Source organism: Notothenia coriiceps, unplaced genomic scaffold (assembly GCF_000735185.1).
Source record: "Notothenia coriiceps isolate Sejong01 unplaced genomic scaffold, NC01 NC01_scaffold00001411, whole genome shotgun sequence".
Classification (NCBI taxonomy): Eukaryota; Metazoa; Chordata; class Actinopteri; order Perciformes; family Nototheniidae; genus Notothenia; species Notothenia coriiceps.
Genome location: NW_011334112.1, coordinates 59,197 through 71,068, shown reverse-complemented (window position 1 = coordinate 71,068; position 11,872 = coordinate 59,197). Strand labels below are relative to the sequence as shown.

General features: G+C 42.3%; 2 protein-coding genes across 3 annotated transcripts in view; both read right to left on the bottom strand.

The window, feature by feature from the left end:
- Positions 1 to 4,565, bottom strand: part of znf410 (zinc finger protein 410) — a 13,158-nt gene extending 8,593 nt beyond the window's left edge. The window contains exons 1-5 of the mRNA XM_010788720.1: positions 4,473 to 4,565; positions 4,027 to 4,116; positions 3,892 to 3,943; positions 3,631 to 3,763; positions 2,030 to 2,215 (exon numbers count right to left, since the gene is read on the bottom strand). Of these exons, the coding sequence (XP_010787022.1) occupies positions 2,030 to 2,215; positions 3,631 to 3,763; positions 3,892 to 3,924 (352 nt within the window). The 5' untranslated portion in view covers positions 3,925 to 3,943; positions 4,027 to 4,116; positions 4,473 to 4,565. The remainder of the gene's footprint in view (positions 1 to 2,029; positions 2,216 to 3,630; positions 3,764 to 3,891; positions 3,944 to 4,026; positions 4,117 to 4,472) is intronic.
- Positions 4,566 to 5,532: 967 nt separating this feature from the next.
- On the bottom strand, positions 5,533 to 11,219 carry cipcb (CLOCK-interacting pacemaker b). Of its 2 annotated transcripts, none has more exons than XM_010788700.1 (4): positions 10,893 to 11,219; positions 10,120 to 10,273; positions 9,845 to 10,029; positions 5,533 to 8,502 (listed from the first exon to the last, which is right to left on the bottom strand). In XM_010788700.1, the coding sequence occupies exons 2-4, from the start codon at positions 10,226 to 10,228 to the stop codon at positions 7,564 to 7,566; spliced, it is 1,233 nt and encodes a 410-aa protein (XP_010787002.1). In that variant the 5' UTR covers positions 10,229 to 10,273; positions 10,893 to 11,219; the 3' UTR covers positions 5,533 to 7,563. The 2 variants fall into 2 exon arrangements, with proteins under 2 accessions (XP_010787002.1, XP_010787010.1); XM_010788708.1 differs by having other exon boundaries at positions 10,120 to 10,261.
- Between the last annotated feature and the right edge of the window lie 653 nt (positions 11,220 to 11,872).

The following is an 11,872-nucleotide window of genomic DNA, read 5'->3' as shown; positions in this document are numbered from 1 at the left end:
TTTTTTTCGCCGGTCAACATGTCCGTTCAAGTTGAAATCTTCCGGACAAAATTTGAAAAGTGCCGGTGAAAGGTCTTCTTTGTTATTTATTGAGCCTTAAAACAAATGAGTAACGACTCTATATAATAATAATATAAGAATAATACACGGAGGACGGAGCCTCTCTTTTCCTCCCCCTCTTCTGAGAGCCCAGCAGCTGATCTCAGAGCACGCTCCCTTCTCCTGCAGGGGGGCGTGGTCAGCTGCAGCTCATTTGCATTAAAGCTACGTCACAGAATCAGCCCTTGCAAAAACAGGGCTGGAAAAGAGCAAGTAGAGCGAAATGAGGCATGGCTAAAATGCTAATCTGTTTGGTATTTTGAAAAAAAAACTTCACAGACATTTTTTATATATGTATGGCCCTACAATGTATGTTTCAAATATAGCATGATAGGTCCACTTTAAGATAACTTTACAATAACAAAAATGGAACAAATAGGAACAATGGGATTCCACTGATCTTTAATGCAACAGGTATTTGGGAAATAGGTCATATACTTATGTGAATTATCCTGACATTTAAAAAGACAATACCAGAAAATAACAATTAATACAATCCTACTTCCTATGCCGAAGCATTTTTAAGACTATCAAAAAATATAAATTTAAAGCATTTTAATAAAAGAATGTAGATCAATGTTTTTGGAGATTTTTTAAGGGTCCACAAATAGCCGGTGAATTCATGAGTGTCCTCCATCCGCTCATCCTTTTTGGGTTTAAAGGTCCCATGTCATGGCCATTTCCACTGATCATAATTCCATTGTTGAGGTCTACTAGAATAGATTTATATTGTGCAATTTTCCAAAATCACTTTGGTTTCTCATACAGCATCTCTGCAAACTACGTGTATTCACTGAATTTCACTCTCTGCCTTTAACGGCTCGTTGTAGCTCCAATAGCTCCAGCCCCCACCCTCCCTGTGAGCACAGTGTGCTCTGATTGGTCGGGACGTTGTGAATCGCGCTGAGCTCCGTGGAGGTGTGGTTTCCTTGCTTAGCGACAGCGAAACACAGCCAAACTCACCCTGAGCACACACAAAGTCACAGCCGAAGTAAAAACAATAAGTGTGGCTTGATATTGAGTAAGAAAAAGGTTGATAAACGCTGTGAGAATGGGTCTGCACAGAGAATTTCGCCACGATCCCAACTGTCTGTTATCAGCCTGCAGCCAGGGAGGAGAGATCAGCAGAGCTGCCTGCACTGAGTGTGTGTGTGAGGAGGTCCGTGGATTGGTCAATTTGGGCCAATCAGCGGGGGCTTAACGTAACGGCTCCACGGATTGGTCCATTTGGTTCCGGGTAACGCATGACATCATGCGGTACCCGGAAGAATCAATGGACAGTGACGTATCTCCAACGTGGCATTTTGAGGAGGTTTTTTCTGTGTTAGAGTTTTACTCGCTACAGGGTGTACTTTGAGGGTTTTGACTCTGCAGACCGTTTACATGCATAAAAACCTTCATAACACACAAGGGGACGGGTAATAACCGGAAAAGCATGACGTGGGACCTTTAAGGTTAAGAGCTGTATTCTGAAAGGCTGAGAGGACGTCAGCCAACACACATTGAAAAGCATATTCACAAAAAAACAAAAAACAATCACTCCAACAAAAGCCAGAAAGTGCTTGTGTCTGCTGAAAAGCCTTTGCATCACTCACTGAGTCACAGGCAGAACACAGCGTTCTGCACAATAGGTGTGTGTCAAGAGACCGAAATTAATTTTGAGGCTCTGCTTCCAATGTGTGATGAACCAAGAGAATGTGTCTGCCAAGGATAATTTCTTCCGGCCCAAATAATTCACAGTTCTTCATGAAAATGTGTCACCTCATTTATTTTAGCGCGGAGTGTATAACGGGGAACAGTGCGAGACAAAAAGTACTGACACAAGAACAGATTTTGATGAAAAACTCTTTAAAAAGATGTTTCAAAGTGACTCACCCTACGGGAATACATCTTGGAGTCTTAAACATGCTTATGGTTAGTGTTCCTTTACCTTTGGCAAGGTTCAGTAGGACGTAGGAAGTGCTGTCGGACTGCTGTAGGTCATGGAGGATGGGCGGGGGGCTGGGGGAGGCCCGTTGGTGACTGTGTGTCTGGATCACTAATGGGCTTCGCACTGACACTCCTCCGAACTCTGACAGGGAGGGAGACCTCTCAGGCACATGGCTCAGGCCTCCATCTGAGATGGAAACAAGTGTTGGTTAGTTTTAATCCTAAAAAGAAAACTACACCTTATCGGCAACATAAGATCCAAAACAACTGAACAGCGGTTCATATTGTACAATAAGCGCATGCTATAGCAGCATTTAGTAGAACAAATAAAATAAGAACATTCCCTTTTTAACTCTGTAAATTTGTTTTGAATATAAACACAGCATTGTTTGCTTACCCACAACCCTGCAGGGCACCTTTAATGTATAAACACATCCGCCATCTATTATTAGCCTGCCAACACTATGTATTGTGCTGTTTGTTTTAAAGTATGATCACAAGGAATATACACAGAGAGAAATCACAGCCCTGATGCATCGTAAGGGGCATCTGTCCATCCAGATTGATCAAATATTAATGCTAAACATCTTAAGGAAACGATAAGCCTATTCTATATCACATCTAATGGCCATTGAGAAGTGAAGCAAGAATAATTTTTTTTTAAAGTAAATAGAAAGAATGTTCAGCGTCAATACCTTCTCACACTTTTTTTCATGCATTTTGAACTCGTCTTTTCTTTTTCTTTAAAATCTTTCATACTTTTCGGGCAATATTTAACTTCTAAAGCTATAGTTGGTGACTTTTTTTACAAACAACTTTTATCATTTTTGTGTTTCTATAACTACAATCTGATAGCAGTTCATGATTCAAATATCATGTTCCTCTGCCTCCACCTAGTGCTCCTCATGGCATTGGTATAATTATACCGTGCCGAATAAGTCAGAACTGAGTCGTCTCTAACGCAGTGTCAATCACTGCTTGTGAACTCCGATCAAACTATGAAATGAGGAGTACTGATTCAAATATAACTAAGGAATCAGTTGTTGCATTGCCTTTCACCAGAATCAAATGATTTCAGAAACAGCCTGTTAAGCTGTCAAATCTGAACTTTTCTCTGGCCGGTGGGTGTCGCTTGGTTTTGGCTCGACATTCTACAGCCAAACACTACACTAAAACAGGTTTCAAGACCTTTAAAGGGAATCTAACGAATGCCATTAGGAGCACTTAGGGGAAGCAGACAAACATGTCATGTCTAATCTGTGTAATGCACAACTCTCAAGACATAGGGTCAGTTTCAGAAAATATAACTAAAAAGTGACCAACTGTAGCTTTAAGGCCAGCAAACAGGATTGGCGCCAGCTTTTCAACATCCAGACCTCGATTCACATTTTCTTCATTACATTGATATATAATTCACTTTAAAAACCAACAGGGAGACCTTGTTAGCAGACTATTGCTATTTTAAATTTGGAGCCATATTTCGAGTGGTATTGTGTATTAGGTGGTATGTAGTAACCCTCAAAATGAGTAAGCTCTTTAGAGTCCTGCTATTATAATTGCCTGCTGTAAGGGACAAAAGAAGAGCAGTGATGGGCTGGTGACCTGTGAGCTCCAGCGGGCTGCACAGCGAGCTGACAGCTGGAGGCAGCAGGGGCAGGCAGGAGTGTTTGGACTCTAAATCCTCCAGACCCTGCACAAAGGGGATGGACGCGTTCTGCACAAACTGCACCAGCAGCTGAGGGGAGAAAGAGAGAGAACAGAGACACAGCATTATGACGAAGCTAGTCTCTTATAAATACATCATTCCACAATAAAGTCTACGGCCTTAGAAAACACTAAGCATGGAAATGATAACAAGATTACCTCTGGTTTGGAGTCAAGCTCATCAGAAAGCATGGGTCTCCCTGTGTTGAACCTGTAGAATAATAAGAGCAATGCAGATCCATCACTTTCACCAATATGTTATAAGATGGACTGTTATAGAAAGATAATACATACCTCGCGTTTGACCAACTAAATTAGATGTTCTCTGTCGGTCATAGGCGCAGGGTCATGCAGGTCATCTTTGTGTCAACAGCATCGCACTATCTGCGTCAAACGACAGCACAAAACGTCAAGTGAGCAAGTAAACGTCTTAGCATTGCTAGCTTACAGAGAGCCACTACTAGTTGACATTTATATGCAAACACTAGCTGTTCAAACACTTCAGCTCAAATGTAGCTAAAGCTCGAAAGCACCGGGTTAGTGTAAACAGAGTTTGATAAAACAGACATAACACAGACTGCCTTGTTAAGTTAGCTTGCAGGGTTAGCAGTTACCAAACTAGCTACCGAGGCTAAAACACAGAGGCTAGCTGCCAAGTGTCGACGCTAGGCCGCTGACGATACATTGTTAATTTATTTAATGTTATTACTTTTTAATAAACGTGAAAGTCGTTTGTTTACCTTGCAATAGCTGTGTTTTGTGAGCTAAAAAAGTGAGAGTCCTATTCCTCTTCTTCTTTGAGGTTTAACCTAAGCTTGCATCCTTGTGTTGCCTTACCGCCATCTACTGGAGTTAGCTACAACCTATTGCTGTCCCATCATCACCGATGCCATCTAGTGGATGTAACTGTAAACTACATACAAAATATTCAGAAAGTTATTAAGTCATTTTTGGTAAAGTCATGAATTAATAAACGACCATACCCAAAATATCTCCAACAGTAAATAAACTGTAAAGAAAGTGCCATGAAAAATGTCTTGGTCTTTTTATTAGGGAACTTTAATAGATAGAGATCCTATCCTATCTATCCGAGCAATGGTGGACATCGGCTGTGCTGTAGCCAAGTATAAATGTATAGCTTCTGTATTTGCTTTTATATATTTGTTTGCTAATGCAATGAGAAACTAAAAAAATAGACATATCACTCGTCCTCTATCCAAGATTCTTAACACCAGGGATGTTAACACCAGGGAAACTTCAAATGATCAGCCGGGCATCTGAGTGCTAAGACACAGCATGGTGTGCCAGTATGACATTATCCCTAAACACACATCAAATCTGGTTTTGAATCCCAAACATAGTTAAATGTAGTGCTTTATTTTTAAATTACTCAACATAATCCTCTATAGTCCAAATATAGTGAGTCTATCAGATGTTGGCATAACTGCTGTTTTCAAAATAAGGGCTGATGAAGTTAATCAGTGCATTTCCTTAAATAAAAGTGGGGAAATACAATAAAACTGATATTTGTTTAAATAATTCCGTATATTTTGTAATCACAGGTGCAAATACACTTTTTCAACTTAAGTGTGTACTTATGTTCGCAGGCGATAAGATTGCCAAAGTACAATATAAATAAGCCCTCCTTGAGAAGTCCCTCAGGAGCTTTTTTAAGTCAACTTAAACACAGTTTCACATCAAATATTATACAGAAACAGAATGCGCAAACAAGTATTTAATACTGAGGAAACTGCTATTAAATTAAACATTTGACCATGTAATTGTTATGTATGTCTGTCATGTAGGAAAGTATGTATGCAGATTGTGTACCATAGCTGCCATCAAATGCTTCTCAGAAATTGCTTCAGAGCGGCTCTCAGTTTATTTTAGTGCAAATGCAAAGTTTTGACATACATTGGGTTTGGATATTAAGGCCATAACTTATTAACATACACAAACGTTCCTATCAGGCAATACAAAACTCCACAAAGGTGCCTAATTTGGACAGTGAAATCCATTGTCAAATATAAGTAGAAATCTGGATTCATGAGACCAAAAGTTGAGCCAGTCTTCCACAAGAAACCTAAGCTGATGTTCGTCATAGACTCAATCATCCCCATCATCATGTAGAGAATGCAAAACTATTATAAACCGTCAACAGGGCCTGCCAAATATGTCACATCAGGTTTCAAAATGCAGCAGTGGAGATAAAGAAATGTTAGGCACATGTTTACACTGACTGGCAGGAGGCCATGGACACATGTCATGTGACAGGAGAAGAGTTTCACAAGCCTGTCAGATTCAACGATTTGACATAACTGTAACTGCTGTAGGGGTGTCACGATAACAGACATGTAGTAACCAATTCAATCCCAAATGTCTTGATGCCAAGGTAAAAAGGAAATACATTTAGAGTACTTCCACATACACTCCTTTTAAAAGTTGCTTTACTGTTTTTTGTTAAGTGATACTTCTCTTGCTTAGTATCTATTTTATACTGCTTTAAACTATTGTATTTATTAACGTTATAATTCAATGAATATAGCTTGAGCACTCATTAATGCAACTCAATAGCACCTCTGTTCAACAGCTGCTAACAGATAACTTAACTAGCTTTCTTCCTGCACATTTTGACACAGATTTGATGTTTCTTAACAATAATAAATATCAGGGGGAAATTATGGTGCATCCCCTTGAGGTGTCAAACATTAGTCTATTGCATCCCAAATTCATTTTCCATGGACACCAGGGTAACGGAGCGCCATTAGTCTTGAGCCTTGACAGTACCTACCGCTTTATAGAAAAACAAGTTTCATCAAGTTTTCAGAATGTTGGCCTTGACAGTTATCCTGACACCCCAAAACGGCTTCATTACATAAATACACACTTTGACAGTTAACTGGATGCACGTGAAGCAACATATCAGTAGAAAACGGCCTCGAGGACAAACATGAATGATGCAAAACTGTTGAAACAGACCAACCTAATACCATTTAATGAAATCAGACATGTGTTGTTAGAAAGAGCAGTATGCTGATATTTAAACAATTTCGTTGAGAACACCATGTCATGCAACGTTACAGTTTACAGGTCCAGTATTCAAATAAAGAGTTCAGATTCTGAGCCTGTATTGTGCTTTCGGGTTTAAAAAAATGGTTTGTATCCGTGCAACACACCGTTTGCGTTCTCGTGTAAACAGCACCTTAGTCAGGCTCAGTATGGCAGAACAGGACGCTGTGGTTCTGGCTTGTTTGACCCCAACACACCAAGCAACAGCAGGAGGATGGGCAGCACTTAAAGTGTGGCTGACCATCCCCCACAGATTGAGTCCTTCACTGATTGCACTAATCAGCCTTTCCTGTGGTTGTTTGGATGATTCATCTCGTTGAAACAGCGACAGAGGCAATTACAGGTGGGGCTCTGTGAGGCCTCGCAAATCTGTTTAAGTGTAGTTTTCTTTTTCCACAAGCTAAAAAGACAACTGTCTGACAGGATGCAGCAAAACAAAAGGTGCAGAACATATGTGTATGTTGGCTGTCAGCCTGCCACCAGCTACAGTCTTACAATGAGTGCAACTTTCCACAGAAAACGTGTGGCAGCGAAAACTGTTTTTTATCTGCACCGACTCTTTGAGGTCGGCTTGGTGTGTCGGGGCCCTAAGGCAGCCACAAGTAGGCCACAGCACACTTTCTGTGTGCGAGACAGTCTAGGGGTGGGGGGTGTAGTGTGGAGAACATTACTTTCGGTCCATCTGTCTCTATACACTCCCCCTCCACCGGCCTGCCTTTCCCCCCTCAGTCTAAACGCTTACAGCCCAGCACTAGTCCAGGTCTAATCTGCCTTTAAGCTGGTCTGAGCAGCTCTGGTCTGAGCAGCTCTCTCCTTCTCTCCTCCCTCCACCGGAAGGCTGGCCAGCAGCTTCAAACAGATGCTGGTGTCGCCGCTGCACAGAGCCTGAAGGAACAGGTCCGTGTGCTCTTTTAGCCGGTCTAGGTCGCTCTGGGTGCGTCGGTTCTGCCTGTGGAGCTCCTTGGTGCGGAGTGCGATGTCCAGCAGGCCGGAATTGCTCAAGATGTTGTACGTGTTGCAGAAGCGCTTCCTCTTCGCATCAGCGTCACTGTCACTGTGGTCACATTCTGCTGATGAGCTTTCCTCTTGGACAGCCCTGTCTGTATGAGTAACGGACAGGGAGGTGGAAAACTCGGCCTGGTTGACAGCTGATGAAGGCTTCTCCCTGGCAGGGCTGCTGCTGGCACTGGCCTCTGCTGTGGGGAGAGAGAGTCGTCTCTGGAGCAGAGGAGACGTGGTGCTCTGGGTAGAAGGAAGACTGGGAGTGGTCGAGGCAGAGTTACTAGCGCCACCACACAGGTTTCTCTTCTGCTTTTCTCTTTGACAGTGTTCCCGGTGGTTGGAGGTCAAACTGCTTCCCCTCTCTGAGCCAGAAGAAGAGGACGAGTGTGAAGAAGAAGAGGACGACGAGAAGGAGTGAGAAGAAGAAGAGGTGTTGCTGGAAGATGAGGAAGCAGTTCCTCTCCCTGAGGAACTGGAGCTGTCGCCGGGATGTGGAGCTATTTTGGGGTAGGATTTCAGGATTGGAAGATACTTCTTGGGGCGTCTATGTCTAGAGGGGGCCTCTTTGGGAGCAGGGGAAGTTTGACGAGAGACCACAGGCCGAAGGAAGACCACCTGAGGCTGCTGGACCACAGGCTGAACCACCTCCACTGTGGGACTAAACCCCCACTGCTTCACAGCAGGAGGACTTTCAACCGGCTGCAAAGATAACAAAAATACAAAATAAAGATTAAGAGATTTAAAGAGGCCTTTTCCAAGTATACATGCATTTATTTCCATCGTTTGAGACACAATAAAAACACATTTAAAAAATGATGCGGACAACATTCTTCACAAAAAAAAATAAAAAACTGCATCAATTCATCATTTAGTCTTTAAATGCCAACATTCACCTATTGCAAAGTCCACAAGGCAGAGACTTTTGCTTAAAATATGAATGACTTTTGATTAAATGTCAGTCATAGTGTGCTCCACTACCAGCAGTTTTGTCGTAGCCGCTAAGCAACCCAATCAGTTGTTCTCAGATGCTAAAGCCCCCTTTAGGGGATTGGCGTCTGAAGCGGATTTACAGTGTCCACACATCCGACCTTCTCCTGACACAGCACCTGTAGCAGGTCAATCTCTGGGCATCATTAGAGCAGGGACGGCAGAGTAGGTCTCTACACTTCACTGTTAAACCACAGATTAAGATTACATCACTTTGTGGTGTGAATGCTGGATGCTGATAAAAAAAAAAGAGGCTGATCCGGCTTTGCTGTTTGAAATGTGTAATAAGAAGGTTACATAATAAGGGTAGTTGGGAAAAGTGGGAATAGGATCAATTTGTATGTCAATTAAAACAGTGTATAATAGATGTGTAATATTAATATATCTTGAAAAACTGATGCTGTATGCTTGCTTTGAAAGGTTTGAATTGAGGATGTATCAATAAATAAAGAGATGAAAGTGCATGGAAAAGCTGCTGAAGCGTCATGAATATCTGGAAAAGTTGAGTTTTCCCGTAACGCTGAGGTCTAAGCCAAGAAAAAGGTTGAACTGTTAAAAGTGTTCCTCGCGGATTGTTAACAGGACAAATGTTTAGTTCCACTTTCTAACTCTTAAAAACAGTTTGGGGCTTTTATTTTCAAAGAAAAGTGTTATCATGAGCTTCCCTCCTAAATATTTAAACAAAAGCCTAAAAGATACAGTAGTGATATGACGGAAATGTGCCATTCAAAAATAAGCGTTAATGTGGACCAGAATAAAAAATAAAAAAAAAGGTCTAACTGAGCTACCACTTTAAGTGTCTGAGGCCAAAATCTGCTATAAAAATATCCTGTTGCTCAGCAATAAGACTATGTGAATGGTCCGCCTGTTTTTGGCGACACATTCATGACAGCTGTGACTGGACTGTGAGTTCAACACGGTTGCAATTCATCTGACCATTACTTTCCTGTGACCTGCTCCTATCACTGCCTTCCAGGAAACAGATAATTAATCCGTCCATTAATATCAAAGCTCAAGTTGAGGTTATAGAGTTTTCCGTGTGGCAGCAGTGTACCTGCTTGAGGAGGACGTTGTTCATGATGATCATGGGAGAGAGGCTAGAGTAGGAGCCTCCCACTACAGCCAGCTGAGAGGAATGGGACCCCGAGCCAGAAGTCTGCAGTCCATTCTGTACAACACGAATGGGGGACTTCTCGGAGTCTGTGGTGTCCATTGTGCTCATGTGCTCCGAGCTTGCATCTATAGACCAGGAAGAAATTACCATAGGGTTTAATTAAGTGATACATTATAATCTAAGCACATATAACTGAGGTAAGAGCAGAGACGTACCTGAGAATCCGGAGTCTCTCTCTGACTCAGCCCCGGAGGATCCAGACTTTGTCATGCGTGGTCTGTTTGCTGCCCTGGAGTGACTCTCCGACTTCCTCTTGGTGCTCATCTCCTTTCCCGATGATGTTCTTGGCTTGAAAGGCTGCAACAGCAACTACATCAGCAATGACATAACATGAAGTTGTTTACATTAAAAGCAATGCAGCATATCTACAATCCTAATATGCTGGGTATTTTAATATTGTGATCATAACAAACGCCTCTTCCTGCTGGCTGTTTGGACCGGACGTCACACTGTCTTATCTTCCTGGAAAGCTCCAGTGGAGTTTACTGAACAATAAAAACATACTCTGTTACAGTGTGACAAGCATTTATATGAGCCTCCCCTTGTTTATGGTATTGCCAACGAAACTGAATGAAAATCCCAAACGTGATTGCTGTCCAAGTTAGTTAAACATATATGGGTGAAGGTATAGCTACATGTTGTTAGTATGGAGTTATTAGCAATAAAGGAAGTCTTAAAGATAAGTGGGCTACACAAGTAAATTTTGCATGACATGAATATTGACGTATTCATTCCAGTATAACATGTGATACATGACAGCCTAACTTAGCTAGCTAGCTAAACGCAACTACCAGAATGCAACACACAATAAAAGTTAGCACTCTGGCTAGCTACGTTAAGCGCTAATGCAAAGCTAACTCGACACGAAGTACACAGTGGATATAAAAACACCACACAACGTTTAAGAAGCACACAGGAATATGCGTACTTTGTCCTCGGTGCCGTTTCAACGAAGCTGACTTCGATGTGTATGAGCCTGCTGCCGGTTCCTGCTGTGTCTCGGTTTCCTCTCCTCGGTGTGCTCGTTCAACACTGTCCAATAGAACTCTGTGTTCCACGGTACTCTGCACGAGCCGCCCTGCCTGTCCGCTGGGTCACATGCTGCGGAGCACGGTCGGTGGTGACAACAGCAGTTGCAGTTGAATTGTCCTTTGTGAGCTTCAAATCGGACCTCACGACACCGACCAGCCGTGGGCTTTCACACATCTACCTGCTATTCTTCCTAAATGGTGACATTTACAAAGCACAAGGCAAAGATGCTCTATCGGGTTTTGCCATATTTGGTAGTTAAGGGCGTGGTATGTTTGGAGTATTGTGGACGTCACAAGATTCCCGCCCACCTAGGGATTTCCAGGCCTCTGATTGGCCAACCCAGCAAGAGGCAAGAAAACGTGACCACTACCAAATATTTGGCAAGTTAAGGACATTGTGTTCGCTTTACAGTGTTTGAAGGTGTACAGTACAGGGCATGCATCTCAAATGTAGCTTACTGTTGGGAAATGTACTAGTGACGTGAGTAATATACTGGTGTAAGAGCCTGGTTGACCCACAGCTAACTTAAGCAGGGCAGGACTTCTCTGCATCATGTTTGAAGACGTGAACAAGATGTAAACCCCTCTGAACAAAACATCTCACGTGCATGCTGCTCTTGACTACATTACTTCTACTCCTTAAGCACATTTGAATGCTTGCAATAACAAAAATGTAGTGTGAGGTCGCATGCTTTCAAATGGCAGTAGGAAAATATTCCGAGGGAGACAAGACAACCTCAAGTGCTTCTGCTAAACAATCTAAATAGGTTCTGTGATGAAGTCATACTCAAAGGTCAAACCCTCCTGTGATTGCTTGACTTCACAAAGCTGCAGGGCAACCCTGATCATCCTATAGTGTGAAATACAAAATGAGGAA